The 19303-nt window shown below is 40.9% G+C and overlaps 1 protein-coding gene across 4 annotated transcripts in view; it reads right to left on the bottom strand.

The window, feature by feature from the left end:
* tle2b (TLE family member 2, transcriptional corepressor b) overlaps positions 1-19303 on the bottom strand; it is a 79601-nt gene that overhangs the window by 7160 nt on the left and 53138 nt on the right. For 2 of the 4 annotated variants that reach the window (XM_037974297.1, XM_017407158.3), the window contains exons 6-17: positions 16166-16240; positions 13654-13834; positions 11904-11920; positions 10431-10571; positions 8948-9001; positions 4421-4588; positions 3914-4082; positions 3221-3390; positions 2665-2741; positions 1344-1593; positions 934-1181; positions 413-560 (exon numbers count right to left, since the gene is read on the bottom strand). In XM_037974297.1, the coding sequence (XP_037830225.1) occupies positions 413-560; positions 934-1181; positions 1344-1593; positions 2665-2741; positions 3221-3390; positions 3914-4082; positions 4421-4588; positions 8948-9001; positions 10431-10571; positions 11904-11920; positions 13654-13834; positions 16166-16240 (1698 nt within the window). The remainder of the gene's footprint in view (positions 1-412; positions 561-933; positions 1182-1343; positions 1594-2664; positions 2742-3220; positions 3391-3913; positions 4083-4420; positions 4589-8947; positions 9002-10430; positions 10572-11903; positions 11921-13653; positions 13835-16165; positions 16241-19303) is intronic. The other 2 variants (XM_017407160.3, XM_017407159.3) reach the window with 2 other exon arrangements.

The raw sequence follows: 19303 nt of genomic DNA, 5'->3' as shown, positions 1-19303 counted from the left end.
GAACGTCTGCCTGAAAAGACAGTCTTCTGTCTAATTTCTTTTTTAACTTCGCAAAACTTTCTTCTGCTTTGTGGGCATGAAATATTTAACTTTACAAAATGATGCCATCTCAAGACCGTGAGTGACCTTCTGAATGTTAATCCAACATGGTATTAACATTTATTCAAGGTTTAAGACCCTGGATTTCTAGAATTCAAGCTTTTGAGGTGACTAAAGGTTTTCATGGTTATACTTCGTTATAAAACTGTGCAAAAAACGTTGATAAAATGTTAAATTATTTAGTCTTTACCTTCCTTTAAAGATGAATCTATTTCTTACTTAGCTGTTGCCACAAACTGAATCTCTGATTCTGTACGAGGAGGTGTGTGGATACCTGTTGCATCACATTAAGCCAAGTTGCACTGTTCTGTACCTGTGAGGTGAAGTCGTGCTGCTGCAGCTGCCGTCCCTCTCGGAGGTCCCAGCAGCGGACCGTGTTGTCCAGCCCTCCGGTCCAGAGTTTGGTGCCGTCGTTGGAGATGTCGATGCAGCTCGCCCCGTCTGTGTGGCCCTGGAACTGCCTGCAGGAGGAGACGCACACAAAGAGTCTGAGCACAAACACACACACACACCTGCAAATACAGAAATGCTGCAGACTCTGCCTCCTGTGTGTTTCTGTGCTTCTTTTCTGCTGGAGGTGTCAAAATGAGTATATTTTAAACCCTCACTCCCTGCAGCACCTCCGCCCTCAGCCCACTCACACACCAGCCTCTTTTTTTTTTTTATCCTCCCCTCATGTGCTTAAAATCAACACTTCTTCTGTTTCTTGTTTAATTCTGGTCATATCACAAGTTTATCCTCCACCTTTGTTCTTTTCTTTGTTCATATTCCATCACCTTTTCCACTTCCTGACAGTTTTTTATTTCCTACAGAGCGGACTTGTTGAGTTCTCACCTGACCAGCGTCTGGTTGTGGAGGTCCCAGACCACGATGTTGCCGTCGCTGCAGCAGGAGAAGCACACCTTGTTGTCGGGGGAGATGGCCAGGGCGTAGCAGGCCGGCGCAGACGACGTCAGCTCCGCCTTGATGCGGGGAGTGGGCGTGGCCAAGTCCCAGATGGACAGCGTGCTGGCCTCGCCGCCAACAATCAAGGTTCGCCCATCTGGGAGGATCTTACAGGAGCGGATGTAGTTATCCCTGTTCTGATTGGATGAGATTAAAAATAAAAACAGTTTTGTCATACTCCAGAAGAGATTATTACTTTTTTTCACAGAGATTATAAATACCAGCTGTCATACAAACACTTGTTTGAACTTGTGTACTTTATGAAGTTTATCTGTGTTTTTAACTCCGTCACGTCTCACCAGACAGTCCAGCTGAGCCATGGGACTCTTGCTCCCCGGCTGGCTGATGTCCCACACCTTGACGCAGCCCTTGCCTCCGGTGTAAACGTGGCGCGTCGAGGTGCTGATGGTGACGGCGCACACCACCTCTCCGTGGCTCAGCGTGTGGATCTGGCGGGCGTGACGCGGGATTCCCGGCCCCAGCAGGGCGTCGGGGGGAAACGGCACGGGCTGCATCTGACCGTCTGCGCTCACGTGGAACGAGTAGGCACTGAGACGGAGACAGAGGGAAGGATGTAACAGCTGCAGCTAAAAAGAAGCCGTGAAGGAGACTGAAGTGGAAGGTGTCAGGGAGCTCGATGAAAAATCAATCAATCAGCATGTGAAAGCTACGAGCAAACCCAGAAGATTCAATAACAACCACACAGATGCCAGAGTGAAAGTCGCAAAGTCTGACGTCACCGTAACATCTTCGGCACTCTGGTAATATTTTCTCAAATTTAGGCAATTACTGAGCTCAGAGCAGCTGTGGACGTGAATGCATAATGACAGATTGTATTAGAGGGCAGACTCGGTGTGGCACTGCTAATGGCTGATCAATACTGTAGCGGCTGGAAGCCAGGGCTGTTTTATGATTTCAAATTAGCAGCACAAGAATGAATTGCTTCTCTGCAGAAAAGAAGGAAAAACATCACAATTCTTAAGCTGCCAAAGTCAGAAAAAAAAGGTGCAAATGTGTCTCAGTTGGTGCTGCGAACAGCTGAAATCTTCCAGGATTGGATGAAATACAGGTTTGATGAAGGGTTAAAGAGAGAGAGAAAGAGAAGTCACCTTTCCAATCCAAGCATTTACAGAATTTTCAGTAAATGCAGTTTGATTTGTTTGAAGCATGTGCAGTCATTCACACAAGGTGTACGCAGACATATATGAAAAATCAGAAGATAATTGGAAAGTTTATGCTTCACTATGAATGTATTAATTAAAAATCCAAGGTATACTTAAAAACAACTTTCCACTGTACATCAAGACATTTTTTCTGACTCTGAAGCACAGAAATACATAAAAGAAAGAAATATTAGGATCTTAAATGCTGTATTTTTAATTAAATGGTTATCAGTGTTTAACAGAATGATTGGCCGCATGCTTTGAAAACAATGAGATGAGATAAAAAGCAAATATGATGCAATATGTTTGAAAGTGAGAAACAAAAATAAAAAGATCTGAAAGGAATGTAGACGTGAAATAAACTGAATTGTGATGCTCTGGTATTTCTTTTTTACTTTTTCTTGTGCTTAGGAGGAAATGTTACGTATGTGAGTGAACAACAGAGGCGTTTACTTACGGTTTGCCACCAGAGGAGCCGGGGAGAGAGGAAGACAGTCCCGGAGCTCTCAGGTGAGACCGAGAGTCATACGCCACCTGGATGAAAGAAAAAAAAAAAGTTTGATATTTACTTTTCAACACAAAAACAGAAAATAATGCATTTGAATTGGCTCAATTAAAGCAATTTTCCAAACAAAGAAAGTAAAGGTTGAATTAGTTTTGATGGATATAAAATTAAGAGTAAGGCAGCTGTGATGGACCTGTTAGGTCATCTTTGTGCTTACAGACATGATGCTACAGATGTTAAGTCTGAAGATGCCACGCAGGAATGATGAGTAAAAGAATAAAACTCTTTCAGCTGCATCATTTATCTTCCCTATGACTGTCGCTCTCTATGAGAGTGGATTGGAGAATGTAAACATGACAACTTTAAGCGCCTAATAAATGCACTGCACTGATACTGACAATGCAGGGCCAATTTATCAAACATTTCAACGGTGCGATGACAGTCAGAGGGTTGGATCTGAGCGATAAATCAAAGGCTGACAGAGAGGAATATATCGGCCTCTGCTCACCATGGGGCTGCGGGAGTAGGCGCTGGCTGCCGCGCTGATCTGTGGGGAGAGTGTCAGAGCCCCTCCGAATCCTCCCGGGCTGGCCAGCTCCCCGTTCAGCCCTGCGTGGGACACCACGCCAAAATGAGCCGGGTATGAACCGGGGGGCACAGACATGGGGCTGCGGAGAGCTGGGGAGGAAGGGAAAGAGGAAGGAGCGGTTGAAGGACGGGAAGAAAGACGGGGAGCAAAGTGCCAAACACGAAGGAAAAACCTCCTTTCTGTTAGAAGTTTCAGACACGGGAGCCGTCTAGGACAACCGTTTCCCCTGTGGGCCACAAAATGACTGAATAACTGAAAATTTGCTCAAGACAAAATATGGAAATGAAAATTAAAAGCTGAGGGATCAGAGGTGGTGTGAGATGAAGAACAGAGGAGGACTGGGTGCAAAACTTAAAGTCAGAAAAGTTCAATTCAAAGAGCTTTTTCTGTAAGCTAAATCCATTTTTTACAGATCTATTCAAATAGTACAAAAAAAAAAGGGTTTGTGTGCCGTCTACAATAATAATTTCAAACTACACAAACAGTGTAAATGGATGTAGTGTATAATAAAGGAAGATGTCATGGTATATTTAACACATTCTTCTTGCTGCAGCTATAAAATCAAAGACACTTTTTTACTTTAAGGACGTCAGTCAGTCAGGCGAGTCTCACCAAGAGGGTCTGCGCTGGTCGCTGCTTTGCTAACCAGCCGAAGGCAGGAGGTGCTGGGACCTGGAGCTCCAGGGGCTCCAGGGGCTCCAGGTGCCCCGGGGGTAAGAGCCTCACGGTGGGACGGGGAAGGGGTGCCAGATTTGGACAACGGAGACTGGGACTTATCCATCTGTGGCGAAGCCAAACAAAAATAACCAAAAATATTCATATTCTGGAGATTCTGGAACAGCTTTTGTAGCAGCAGTTTAGCAAAACAATAATTTATTTCTGTAATATAGTTGGAGCTTTCTTTTTTTCCTTACTTATAGCAAATTAGACTAAATGATAGCAGAAGGTATGCTAATAATTAACAACCAGATAGTACAAAGTGAAAAAACATTCCATATTAGTATAAGGAAGTAATCATTTTCCATCTCAAACATGTTAAAAACTGCAGTAATACCACTTTAGCATGTTAGAAAATTGTCTTTTATGCTTCAGTGAAGGGCAGGAGGTCTTCAAACTTACCTGGGCAGGGTCCTTGGTCTTCCCAGGGGTGGGGCTGCGAGGGTTTGGCGTGGAAGGAGCCTCTCCGGTGCTGGACGAGCCGGGGAGCTCCTTCCTCAGGGTTGGTGCCCGGTCCAGCCCGTTCCCATGGGGGGAATGAGGCGGGCTGCCGGCAGGAGAGTTAGGCTCCTGAATGACAAAGAAAAGAGAAAATTATTATTTAATGTTCCACTCAGAGGGGAAAGCTTTCATAAACGGTGTCCTTCCAGTCTCAGGTGACAGAATGACTTTGTTGTTGTCTGCCCATCTTGTTAAAGTTTTCACATAATAAAAAATTCTTATTTTTTCTAAATCCAAACTTCAATTTACTGTACTTAAGAAATAGTATGTTATGTATAGTTTCTAATGTCTGTGTCATTATAGCCAAACAGATTGTTTGTTTCTTCTTTTTTTGAACGATCCATTTTCTGATTCAGAATAATATCACTTTTAAATATTTTCCTGTTGCTCAGCAGGTTTTTAGTTTCTCATAAATCTTATGCTGTGTTACAGCTGGTCTAGGAATTTAATGAAAAAAAAGTAAGTGACATAATGGATCTGGTCTTTCTTCATAATTATTGATTGTAATTCCACATGGGTCAAATCATCTTTAAACAATTTTTAAGCTTAAAGAAGAACAAATGGTATGTTTCGGAAAAAAATCTAGCAGGTATTTGAATAGTATCAAGATGATATGACTCACAAAATATAATTAAAGTTTGTTATACTTAAATATAAGAACAATATTGTGCTAAAACAGCTGTCGAATGGGGCCAAAACTCCCCGAACGTTCCTTGTTGCTGCCTGTAGGAAGGGGTGTGGTTCAACAACTAATAAATCCTTCACATCATGACTTCATTGGAAGCTGTTTTAATTGCTTTGCTTTTAGAAGCATGTCAACAGCTGTAATAAGACCAGAGATCTTTTGTACTATAGCTATATTTGGAAAATGTGAAAGTAGTTTAAAAGTATGAGTGCTGTACCAATTGTTTCATTAACTATTTAATGTAATTAAAACCCATGCAATGTATGTTTAAGCAATGTTTTGTCTGCAAACATGTCATAGCTGAGCTAGTATCCAATCAGAATTATTGTTAAGGCCCACCAAGTTTAGGAAAACGCCAAATCAAAGCTTAATTAAATCCAAGTTTGGAATATTAAAGTTAAGACATTGAACACTGCTCTGTTCTGCAGTCTGACTGATACGGTTTTAAATTTAGATGCATTAGTTGCAGACTTTAGTAGATATTAAATAGTCCTGTGCTGGGATTCTTCTAAAACAGATCCAACATCAACTCTGGTGTCACAGTGCATGTTGTGTGTCTGTGAAGGGACTGAAAGCTCAGAGATCATTACATAAAACCGCAGAGACTGTCACTGCTGCAGCAATGTGCGGACCTGGTGATAATGTGGCTGTTACAGATGCTTTCATTACTGGAGCGCTGCCTCTCCCAGAACAGAGTGCTGAAGTAAGCACATCTCTCTGGGTCACAGTGATCAACACAGACATTTTAGTGCTTATGCACACACACACACACACACACACTCACACATGCACAGTAAGAGCGTCCACACACAGATATTTGCATGGTTTGCTCAGGCTTGTTTGTCAAGAACTACGGTTATATTCCTGTAATTCATGTTTAAACACATGCGTGTAGATTTCTACAAGAAAACATAAAATTGCCCACGCAAACACAACTCCTTTTTGTGTCATTACCCCTATTTGTCATATTTTTTTCTTCTCTCTGATTGTGTAGCAGTTTGCAAATCTCACCAGAGACCAGCTTTGCTTGTGTGCGCAATATCAAAATACAGAAGGGGTTCGATGAAACGTATTTTTGGTGCACAGCGTGAAACATTTAAAGAACTAAAATATTCCTGTGGCATGAATGGCTTTGCATATTTTAAATGAGCCAGGCTGCAGCTATCTAATGAGAGGAGGAAGGAGTGGAGTGAGCGCTGAGGAGAAGGGAGTGAAAGAGACGGTGGAGAGATGGAGGAAGAGGAGCCTCGAGAGTGCAGAGGGAGGACAAAAATATACTCTGAGGAGGTAGATGAGAGGCGATGGGTAAAGTATTTGTGAATGTATGCGTTGTGTCAGTGTGTGGGCACGTGTGTGTGTGTGAACATGTTTCACAAGAGGAGAGCACAAACAGTGGCAGCTGATAATGAGCTTACACAAGAGTTCTCCCTATTTACAAGGAAACTGCGGCGGGCAGCCGAACGAGCTGCGTACCTGCTGACTCGTTTAACATACATGCACGCACACAATAAGCCCGAGAGCCGGCGCAACAAAAACAATACAACTCAGCCGTTGTGTATGCACGCTTATCTGCTACTGTTTCAATACACAGTTTGTTTGAGTCAAACAAAACAAATCATTTTTGGAAAATTGGGATATAAAAATAAATCTGGGACGTGGAGGTTTTTCTTCTAGCAACTAGATTCTTCCCCAGTATAAATATATCCAGTGCAAAATAAAAATAAAGCATCAAATCTGATTTTTACTTATTTTTTAATACTGTACTTTTAAAGGCAGTGTGGTGCAAGTCTTGCCCTCAAACAAAATTATAAATCTAAAACAGCGTTAGAACAGAACTGAGTCACATACATGGTTACACAGTAGTGTAAAGTAAAGTTAAAGTACTAAACCAACAGTGCCCGAGGTTCTGGTTCCACATTGTGTCCAGCCCATCTACAGCCAGCTCTATAAGCGTCACTGGTCCTTCCAATATTGGCTTAATGGTTTATTCATGCGTGGGCTGCAGCACAGAGGCAGACAGCTTTTGTCTGATAAACACTGATTTATTATTTAGACAATTGTGACTTAATAAGAAAATCAAAGATCTGATCTGTAACAGAGAGGTTCGGTTGTTGGATGTAGCAGTGAGGAGATAAAGTGATGTGAAAATAAATTTGAGTATTTCCTTATTGGATTTCCAGATTGTCAAATATTTCTCTAGCGAGGGTCAAATGCTTTGAGGTGGTCGGAGAAAACTACCTTTTCTGTCTCTGGGATGTTGAACTTTTATAATTGCGGCTATCAGTGAATGAACTTCGTGACTGGCTGAAACAATTTCAATGAAAAGCCCAGCATTCTTTGAGAGAATGCATCTCCCCTGCAGCATTTCACTGCAGAGTTTTAGACTAATATCTCCTTATGCTGAGAAATCCTGGAGTCTGAGTCATTTTTGGACAAACCTTGAAAACAACAATATGCAACCTCCTGCAATATAACAATAGCTTGGTGATCTCGTATGATCTGGAATGAATTAGATGCTTGTATGAATTCAACATTTTTACATTTTTACCCAATATCCATAGCCATTTTTATGTTAGCTACAGTTGATTAGCTGTGGTGGCCATCTTGAATTGCCTTGACTCCAAAAGTTAATCAACAGCTGATGTAAAGCCAATGATTACTTTCTGAAAGTTTCATTATAATATGTTCAGTAGTTCATGGGATGTTCTGTTAAAGGTACAGACAAACACACACATGTATACACACACACACACACAAATATAGGCAATAAAATTATCGCTATGTCTTCATCTTTGGGAGATAAAAACATCACCAAAGTAATATTTTTATTAAAAGTAGCTTGTGCATCTGGTAGGTAAGTTCTCCATTTTTTACCTAAATATACAATAAAGAAAAAGATAACATATATTCTGATTTATTAGTATTTTCCTTGTTGAACCAAGTCTACAGGAAATGAATAATATTGATTAATAAATAAGTGATTTTTCTTTGGGGGAAGTTACCTTGAATGTGCATTCATCACCTATTCATGTTAATATATATCCAATATTAGTTTATTTATAAACATGGGCAATTTATAATTTCTATGAGTTTCAGCAACAATCATGTGACTAAAATGGTATCACTGTAGTATTAGTCCAACTGGATTTTATCTTACCTAAGTGTATAGAAGTAGAACAGGGGAAAAACACTGTGATACTGCAGACTGAGATCACAAAACTGTCCGTGTGCGATGGTTATAATTATAATAACTAACAGACTCTGTGACTGTATGAGCTCATACTTTGCATTCATTTGTTTGAAGTGAAAGCAGACCCAAGGCTGCAGGAATATAGACCCTTGTGTGAGATATTTTTGCAGCTATGTCTAATTTTTGCCTGTAATTAAAAGTTTTGTTTAAACAAAACCTACTTGGGTGATATAATTAACTCGACTGATCAGACATCCAGCTAAATCACCCTGCATTCAGTGTTGTTTCTTTCCTGCAGATTCTAAAACAAAGTCACAACGATTAAGCTTCTGAATACCATTTCACATTTATTGAAATAATGTCTAGCCAGGAAAATACATACTGTAGTTATTCACTAAAAACTGCTCGATGCTGCAACCAAACATGACGTTAATTAGAGTGACAAAAAAATGAGCGGAAAGTTTGGAAAAGTCTTCACAGAACTGATGGAAAGACTTGCGTGAAGTCATCCTATCGATTTGCGCCATAGTCAGTATAAAGGCTGGACACTCACCTCATTGGAGACGTCCACTACGAGATTGTCTTCACTCTTGTCTCCATCACTGTCCTGAGGAGGCAAAGAGGACAGGACGAATACATAAAAAAATTCTCAGATTTTTTTCCTTCTCCTCCAACACCTGCACTACAGTACTGTGAACCTGTAAATAAAGAGCTTTAATAATAAAGACACACACACAGCCGCTGAAGTGCACACACACAGATCAATATATCAATATCACTGGCTGCTTTTTGCTTCCTCTCAGTGTCTGTCCTCCATACAACATTAAACACAGATAGTGTTGACCATATATTCTCACCAAACGCCTCCCCTATACGAACGTTACATTTTTTCCTCTCACACTGCTCACACACACACTTCCCTCCATCCATGGCACATTCTTGCTCCTGGCCCAGCCATGTCTCCATCTTTTTATCTCTCTCTTTTTTTTTCTGGGGTGAGAATAATGGCACTTAGTCACCATGGCAACAACGCTTTGATGTGATCTTGGCCTGATATTTCTATTGACATCAGTGTGGAGTGACATCAGTACCTAATTATGCAGAGCCAAAACAGGACAATGCCTTCAGCCTATTCCTGGAAGAAAAATACAAACTCTGTCGAGCAGGACAGACATTGAAGACGGACAGGAGGAGATACGGCAGACGATTAAGAACATTTACACACGAAGTAAAAATAAAAGCAGCGAGAAGACACGGAGGATAAGAGGAAAGCAGGGAAAAAAAATTGAGAAATAGTGATAAAGAGACAGAGAGAAATACTGAGGAGCAAAAAAAGGCAAACGGAGAGAAATGAGAGGTGAAATACTACTCGACAGACAGAAAGAGAGAAGGAACACTGAGAGTGGAAACTATTGCAGCTTGTTCCCGTTCTGGACTAATGGGGGGGATTTGGGCTGTTTTTGTTGATGCCAAACCGATTTAGCCAGAGGCCGCCTTCCAAAGACAAACTCCTTGTGTCAATCAATCCTCCAGACTGCAAACACACGAGCATCTAATTCATTACAGCTATCTGCCTTGGCCATCTCCCCTCTGGCATTACATTCCCTCTGGCTGCTTGCTCTTCCCCAGCAGACCCATCCAAACCAAACACAGCTCTAAAAGGCGATGGGCTCTCGACCCACTTGTGGCCTTTAGTGTCACGGGCAAACTCTCCTACACAAAACCACACTCAAGCATATGAAAGGACGTTATGGTCTCAAGGGATGCTTTCTTTTAACAAATTTGTCCAAATTATGATTTTATGTACAGAAACACAAAGTTCAAAACATTTCATTTGAACAACTTCCTACATTTTTATAAAATTAGACTTGATTTATTGAAACTTAAGAAGCATTATACAAGGCTTTGGCAAAATTTTAACTATGAATATGTATATAGATGAGTCAGTGTGGCTTTGGATGTGTAACTGAGTCATCCAAACAAAACATTTGCTTTTACGAGTACAAAATCTAGGACAAAGCTACAGAAACACATACATAGGAGTGTGGCGGGAGGGATTCTTTGTCATCACAGCGCCTCCTCTTGGCCTCAGCTCCTCCCTGCAGGGAAGAGTATCCTCCTGATGGGCCTTGGCGCTCCTCGGTCGGCTGGCTGTCTGTCGACGACACGGACTTGCTCTGAGGAAACACAAGGACACAAACAAAAACACGACCGTCATCGTCACACATCACAGCGGGAGCAGGCGACTGAAGACTGAGCGATGCCATAAAGATTCACATTAGAGATCATCAATCCTTCTTTTGGTAAGAACATACAGGACACCCACCCGGCTCTGATGTACAGGTAATGGTGTGGAGAAATACTTGGGAGAGACACAGCAAGGAAAGCAGACGCAGGCACGGGTTAAGTCGTAGCTATAGTAGCACGCAGCACAGCCTATAAAGCTAATTAGTGCTCTGCCCTCGACACGCCAGTCCTCGTGTAAAATATGACCCTCATTATTGGGTAATAAAGGTGTGCAGGCATATTTACAATGCAGCCCCATACTGGTGCTTAGTGCTAAAGAAATTCAATCAAAGCATTGTGTTGTTCTGGTGTTGGGGTAAGGACAAGAGGTTTAGTGAGGACCACTTCCCTGCCCCCCCACCACACACACACCCCTCTCCCTGTGGGGAAGACTGAGGGTTTAGTGAGTCACACAGGAAGAACCACAACAGAGGAGAAAGGAAACTACACAATGGAGTTCAGTGCAGCTTCTCTCCTCCCTGCCTTTAGCTGTCCCCTTTTCTTTCTGCCTCATTTTAAAATCCAAACAGGTTTTATCCGAGCGGAGCTTTCTGATAAACGCCAGTCTTTCCTCCGCTGCTTCTTCCTGGCCATTTTTCACAGATGCTGTAATGCTTGTTCAACACTAACTCCGACCCACGAAAGAAAGGCTTTTTTTTTTTTTTTAGTATTTATCAGTTTAGTGTTTAGCATTCAAATCATGCTAATGGTGTCACTGTGGAAGCAGCACTTTTATTACTTTTTATTTCACAATATAAACCAAGACAAAAATTTGCAATAAGTGGTTTTATTCCACCTTTATTTACACTCTACTAATCTAAAAATATTCAACATCAAGGGATCACCAAAAAACAACTAAACTACTTATGCACAGAACGAGATTTTGTTAAGGAACTGTCACGGAGTGTGAATCACATTTAAAGGAGTGAGGAAACTGCTTCATGAAATGGCAGCACCACGTGTAACTTTGGTGTTTTATACTGTAAAAACTCAGTCTTTGTTTTCTGGTGCGTGAGCAGCCTCTGTGCTGCTGTCGAGCTGTGAAACTCATGGATCAGCTCCAGCTACACTCTGTCTTTTAAAAAAATAAAAAAATAAAAAAAAAAATCCAAAAACAAAACAATGCGTCTCAATTTCCCTCCGTTTATCACTGTCACACAAGCGCGCACAGTGAAACGTGGGTGTACGACACATATCAAAGCAAACATAGAAAAACCACTCACCCTGCTGGGCGCTCCCTCTGGGTCGTGGCAGAGGAAAGGGCGGCGAGAGATCAGCCAGAGAAGAAGAGGGTGACAGGGAAGAGAGAAAAAGGGTTTGGCGTCAGTTTTGATGCTAATAAAATCAACAACAGTTGCGAGTCAGCCAAGGTTAGGATGAACTGCGACTGCTCCTTTCTAATAAAGACACAAACCTGCTATTGTGCCTGATATCAGTCTGTCTTTTCATCTCTTTGTTCTCAAAGCTCACTCCCCCCCACCCCCCACCTCAATTCTTCTTTTAAAAAATAAGAACAGAAGCGCACACGGCTGCAGACACGCATGAGCTATTACGCAGATGTTCAACGCGACAATAAGAATACACTGATCTCTCCATCTTCTCTCTGTTTTTACTCTGATTTTTTCTTCCTTCCTTTTTCTTACAGCAGTCGGTTTATTCAAGAGGAAGTCTCTGCTGGCTCAGTGCCTGAAACTCAGAGCAAAGATAAGATATTCTATCAGGGGTGAATGAGAGTTCACGTGGAAATAAAGCATTTTTGCTGCACTTACACAAGCAGCATGAATACATCAGTTCATAATATGACACAAATCTAAACAAGAAAGTTCAAATTCAGTCCAAAAGGTGAGTTTGTGTGAAAAGAAATTGCCAACCATAAACGAGCCATTGTAGTGTTTTGCATTTTATCTCGTCTGAAACAATCAAAATGATGTAGCTCTTATGCTGCTGCTCTCAGAATGTGTTTCCACATTTTACGTATGAAAGAAATTACAAACAAACGAAAATAGAAATGCAAAAACACTCCAAATGACATCATGCAGGCAAATACATCAAACCCCCAAATTTTAAAGTTGATTCCAGCAACACATTTGTGACTTGTGAAAGTTGACAGGGATGTGTTTACCACTGTGTTGCATCATTTCTTCTTTTAACAACACTGAAAGCATCTGGGAGCTGAGGAAATCCATTGCTGTGGGTTTTTAAAAAACAGCATTCGGACGTTTCTCTGGATTTCAATTGCTGAAAAGTTTTTCACTTTGTTCTCACCTGCTGCTATGAAAGGCAGCCAACTATGTAACTGGCTGTGTCTGTTAATAGAATATTTGATGATTCACAGTACAGATTTTAATGACGTTCATTGGATGCACATCTACAACTGATTATCTTTTGGAGTCAACCTGTTTCAAGATTGCCACTTTAGTTAATCAACCTTAACAAACACAAAAAAGCTCTAAACCAGTAACCTTTACAGACACTGAGCTAAAGTTTTGTGTGGCTGTAACAGACTCATCCCAACACATAATCCAAGCACCAGCAGACTGAACAAGATCTTTGGTATGCAAAGCAATGGGCAACATGTATTTATTTAGAACATAGTACTTTCATTAAATACTTAGTTTGATAATAATGTCAAATGTTCTCAGTGACCAACAAAATAGTTAATATTAGGCTGTATTATCATTATCACCTGCAGAATGTGGTTTATTATTTAGCTAGTTGTTTTTGTTCCCTTCTTTTAGCCCAAGTTCTTAAACTTTTATCAAAAGTTGTTGTACATTTTAGGGGAAAAACTCCCTTTTTTACTAATCTTTCAAATACATCCAATGACATCACTGATTCTTACTGATCACACAGAGTTCAGGCACTTTCCACATCTCTTTTATTTGCTAATTTAGAAGTACCTTTATCTCGCCGCTCATCCAGAAAATTTAGGTTTACTTTTAGAGACGAAATTGGGAATCAAAGGTTCTTTACCTCTAAGATGTTCCGGATCGAGATGGTTTCTTTCATCTTTGGAGGCAAGGTGAGCCGAGACCCCCAGGGCTCCAGTCAGTGCCAGAAGCCCCGAGCCCCCCGCACCCAGGGACAGACCTGATGGATGTGGCGTCAGGGGGATGCCGGGAGCGTGGTGAGACAGGTGCTGGAGCTGCTGCTGCTGTGGCCACAGGGAAAGAAGGAAACCGGGAGGGAAGGAGACAAATAAGAAGAGTAAGAGGTTAGAAAAGACAGAAAAAGAGACTAAAATAACCACTATGGAGGCACGTAAAAGTTGAGTGGAGTGTTGCTGTCGGAAAAGTGAGTACGAGAGAAACTTGAGAAAAGGCGAAGGTGAAAGTAATAAAATCCACATGTGAGAAGAAATTAGGATGATAATAGGATGTTAAAGAGATTAGCACATTATGATGTGACTGAGACCAAAAGATGTGAACAGTGAAAGGATATATATATAGATAGATACACCAGGAAATAAAAAAGGTAGTTAAGTTGGAAACCAAAAAGTGATGAAAGAACAAAAGTTTAAGAAAAAAAGAGACACTGAGGCAATGGGATTTATTATAAAAGAAAGATGGCAGAAGGAAGAAGGTAGGAAACGATCAGGGGAAAGCACAGAGGAGATGAGAAAGGGAGGAAAATGCTTGAGTCAGAGAAATCATGGAGAAACTGTGAAATCATGAAGGCAATGAAAAGTGAAGGAGGACAACACAGGGAGAGATTAAATGTGTGTAACAAAGGACGAAGAGCAAAGCGAACAAAAAAAAAAGAGCAAGATAGAAGAGAAGAAAGAAAGACATTGCCAAAATAAGACGAAGAATCTGATCAAAGTTTATTCGGAGGGGATGGATGGGAAAATCCAGAAAAAGAAAAGAACACGAACAGCAAAAAAACGTGGGAGAACAATGAAGGTGGAGAACGTGGAGAGCAAAGGAGCAGCTACAGATAAAACAGGGCTGCTATCCTGAGGGGGGTGGGGGGGCATCATAATGTGTTTTCATGTGTTTTATCAAGTCTGTATATTAGACACACAGATATAAACACACACCTCAGAGAGAGAGAGAGAGAGAGAGGGAGAGGTGCTTGTAGTGCTGGGAGGAACAAAGGGCTTTAAGTAATGTGATCAGAGCTCTTACAAGCTGCACAAAGCTCCATCTACAGCACTCAGGAGCATCACTGTGTTGATGTGAACTCACAGGTGCGTCATACATGAAGGATGTTACAGCTGGTCAAGTGAGCATGGATTATTGCAGAGCATAAAATATTTACTGAATAGTTTGTCTGATTGAGAAAAGCAGATGAGTTAAAAAAAAAACATTAACACCGAAAACCTTGAAAGTGAGCTGTAATTAAATGCAGCGTGCAGCGTTCTGTAACAGGGTGGTAAGTAAGCATTAGTATCATTACTGTTCTTTCTTACAGCATTTAATGCTTTTAAACTGACTGGCATGACAGAAATTACTCTTTTTATTCTCTTCAACTGAGGCACAATGTGTCCTATGGCTGTCTTAATTACAAGCATCCAATCAAAGGTGTAGCATTTAGTAGAAAAATCATCTCTGTCCAGTGTTCTGGCAAAAACAGTAAGTGAGACAGCAAAAAAATCAGTGTGGTCTTTTTTTTTTTTACATTCAGGCAAAAAGATAGTGGGTAAAAGATTTCTACATTTTGAGGAGGCAGACAAGTGATCATCATTACAATTATCAGACGATGGTGTCAGCCATGGTCACAGATCTGGACCAATCTGAGGACTAGACCCACCTAAAGCATGCGGCAATATAATATTTTGAACTTGCATCCAACTCTTGAGTTTCCACATTAAAGGTAGTGTTTCACCCAATGACAATTCAAGACATTTTGGAGACTTGTTTGCAAATGTTGTTCACCAACTAGTCTCCGACAGTCGCAGCCCAGTGAAACACTGAGGAATAAAACATGCAGGGAGTTTACAATTATCTAAATAAGTTAAAAGCAAAAACTTTGTTCAACATCTCAAAAACTGAAGGTTTTGACTTTGATTCTCGTTATTCTCACCTCAAACTCCAAATCTTCTGGAGCAGCTCAGATCAGAAACAAATACGATATAGAATCTCTAAGACAAGGTTTATCACTTCTACTAATCAAATATGGTTAGGGGTCATTCACATGGGAACAGTTCTGGTGAATTTGGAAATGTTATTTTATTGTTTAAGCCTTATACCCACACTGACACTATTTTAGGAATCCAAAAATTGTATTTTTTTGAAAACAGGTAGCAGAATGAAAAACAAAAATCTTGAAAAGCCACCCTTAGTTTTCCACTTAGACAGCATATAAACTGCAGTTCTTTGAGTTGTTTTCCATGTTTCCGAGTGGATGAGGACATTTCTTGCATCAGTGACGAGTTTTTGAGGATATATTGAGAAACAACAAATAAAAAAATTTGTTTTGGGCAAACCTGCGTTTCCGTGTGGAGACGGCCTTACTTAGTGAGTGTTGTTTTGTCGTGACTTACCCCAATAATGGCATTGAGTTCAGCCATGGTGACCTGCTTGGCCCTCTCCACAGCTTGGACCACTTGCTGCTGGTGCTAAACACAAAAGTACACAAGCAGCAAAACATCAGAGGAAACATAGAAACATACAAACACAGACAGATTTTCAGGGCCATAAGGATATGATAAAAAAAAAAACATACAAGGGTTAGGATGATATATTACCTTGCTGTAAGCTAACTAGGACATACAACATTTGTGGTATAAATAAAAACAAAACTAACAGCAACTAAACTTAGCAAATTTTAATCTTTGCATTAGCCAAGCCGAATTTAAAAAAAAAAAACATTGACAGAAAGATACAAACACAAATGAGCACACATTCTGTAGCCAGACACACAAACGCTGTGCCACAATGACTAAAATCTCAGCTCCGTTTACACAAAATCCTAATGTAATCAGCTACACAAAAGCAAACGTACACGTGTGTGACAGCGCTTGCACACACATACTGTACACACACACGGAGACACACAGAGTCAATATTGATCAGACTGACAGAGCTTTGACCTTGCTGTTTCCAGGTAGCTCATTCATCATAGCACACACACACATTCACAGAGAGGCCTGCAGGCTTTCTTCCACAGCGTACAGTAAAAAACAAGTATGTGAGCAACACAAATGTGCACAAGTGGTGAATGTTGTGGTCAAATATAATGTTTAATGATGTTTAACCATTCAGAATGCATTTATCTGTCTTTCAGTGTTTGTGCAGACTTAGAAAGTAAAATAAAATGTGTGTCTCCTCGATGAAGTGCAGGAGACTGATTGTGCAGGTGCAGTGGGCTGTATTGTGTCTCGTAGAGTTTCCCACATTTCTGAATCAACCAGCTGCATGGACACAAGGGGAGGTCCCAGCCTGCAATTTACAGAGAAACTTTTACTTTGTTAGTTAGAGCACTCAGAATCTGTTGGAAAAAATATGTTTCCTCTCCCTTATCGACAAGTGTAATAAACTTTTACTCTTAAGAAGATTCTCAGTTTGACCCTGGATTCATTTATTTTCCACAACGATTTGGCATTGTGGGCAGGATCCCTCGTGCAGCTGTCAGGGATGGAGGGGTCAGTGACTGATCATCCTGGAATAACCTTCAGCCTCCAGTCCTTCATGTAGATTTCAGAGAAGGGAGGACTGACCACAAAAGTCCGAGACTGGCACGTCTTATTGTGGTGCTGGAGGGAACTGGTTGATACTGTTTGGCTGGAGACTAAGTCTGAGTTGTCAGACTGATAGAAAGGTAGATCCTCCTCCTGAGCGGAGTAAAGAGGAGTTCAAGTACAAACTTCGCCTCATCAGAGATGTCTGCCTGAGGTAAGATGCATGCACACCCACTGAGTAAGGTGGGTTCAGGTAGTCCTGTTAAGAACTACAGGTCACACACCCTTTAAGCACTATGGGGTCAGAAAACCAAACAGCTGCTGGTTCCTGAGGGCCCAAAGTGGACTGTATGAAGAAAAAAAATCCGTTTTGTTGATAATATGGTCACAACTTCATCAGACTTTCACACTCTGTATGAACCTGTGGCCACTGCTGTGTCAACCTTGTTTTGACTTGTTTCGATTTTTGAGTCCACCCTATTATTTCAGAAATTTCACCACATTTTGGCAGTACAAAATAAATAAATAAAAAACATCTCGCTGACAGGGATTTATCAACAGAAGGACGCCTCCAGAATTGAGTCCACAGAACTCCGTCTTCTAACCTCCTGGTATAAAATACAGTGTGAGACACGTTGGTGAATGCTTGTCACCCACCCTGTAATGACCCGGTGAGAGGTTCGGGTTTTATTTCATATCATAAATCTGAAACTGTCTGATTTGTCATGCTGGGAATTCAAAGCTACACATAGCTGTAGTTGAAAAGTATGTAAAAAGAGGAAAAAAAACATCACCGGCAAAGAAGCAAGGTGCATCTGTGAATTTAAACATCCTACATTTCACCTCTGAGCAGTAATAGTTTTTTCTCTCTTTTATTTTGTATCACAGTTTCAAAGTTTTCAGCACCTTACAGAAAAGGTGCTCAGATTTAGAGTAAAAAAAAAAAGAAAACACATTTTGTTTTAAGAATGACTGTGTTGTGTGCGTGAGAAGTCCCAGAACTTGAGTTGATTTCCAAACATTTACTCTGTTAGAGAAACACTCCAAAAGGCTTCCTCCCCTGTGTTAAACACTCACTGAGAGTTGTGTTAGTTTTCTTTCTGAGATAACCTGACAGAAAGGCTGTGATTTGAGTCCTATGGAGGAAAGAGACTGGCCATGGTACTCCAGGAAAAGGTAAGTCGACCTCAGGAATTTTCCTTTCACCACCAGCGACCTGCCTACTGACCCCCCACCCCTCTGTTGCTACACAATTGCTGAGGTGCTTCATGGTGAAGCGTCATCCTGCAGGCCTGACTTTGCTACAATATCAACTTTCTGTCTCGGCTAAAGCAGGAGGGAGATATGCAGCACAGGGGGGGGGGGGGGAAGAAAACCAGGTGCTCTCTAAGCGTTGAGAGACTGGGACATTTGTTTGCATAGTCAAACAGCAGAGAACTGTATCTGAGTGGACATCCAGTTATTAGAGGTGGCATGGCCGACTGGACAGTCTGGGGTCAAGGACAGCAGATGTACCACTGAAGGAGAAGATGCTGATTGTGGTGAGGAAGTCAAAAGGAGCACATTGTCACCTCTGACCTCGGCAGTGCCAAAGAAACTTTTACTTTGTGAGTTAGAGCACTCAGAATCTGTTGAAGAATGTACTTGATCCGTCTTATCGACAAGTGTATTAAACTTTTACTCTTTAGGAGATTCTCAGTTTGAGCCTGGATTATTTTTTTTTACCCACAACAGTGAATAATGTTCTCAAACTGTACTTTAGAAAATGACTGCATTTATTTGGAAAATAATAGAACCAAGAAACAACTCAAAAACAAAGTGTTTGTAGTGAAATCCTTCATTCTGACTCCAAAGTCTGGACTTATTTTTCTTACATACACCATCATATATCAGATATACACTCAGAAATCACACATTCATAGCATACATGTTAATTTTTTAGTGATTAGTGACTAAAGTTTACTGTTATCTAAAAAAAAAAAAAAAGTTTAGCTATTTTTC

The sequence above is a fragment of the Kryptolebias marmoratus genome, linkage group LG24 (genome assembly GCF_001649575.2).
Source record: "Kryptolebias marmoratus isolate JLee-2015 linkage group LG24, ASM164957v2, whole genome shotgun sequence".
Lineage (NCBI taxonomy): Eukaryota > Metazoa > Chordata > Actinopteri > Cyprinodontiformes > Rivulidae > Kryptolebias > Kryptolebias marmoratus.
Note: the sequence above shows the minus strand (reverse complement) of the source record. Positions and strands in the feature narration are given on the sequence as shown.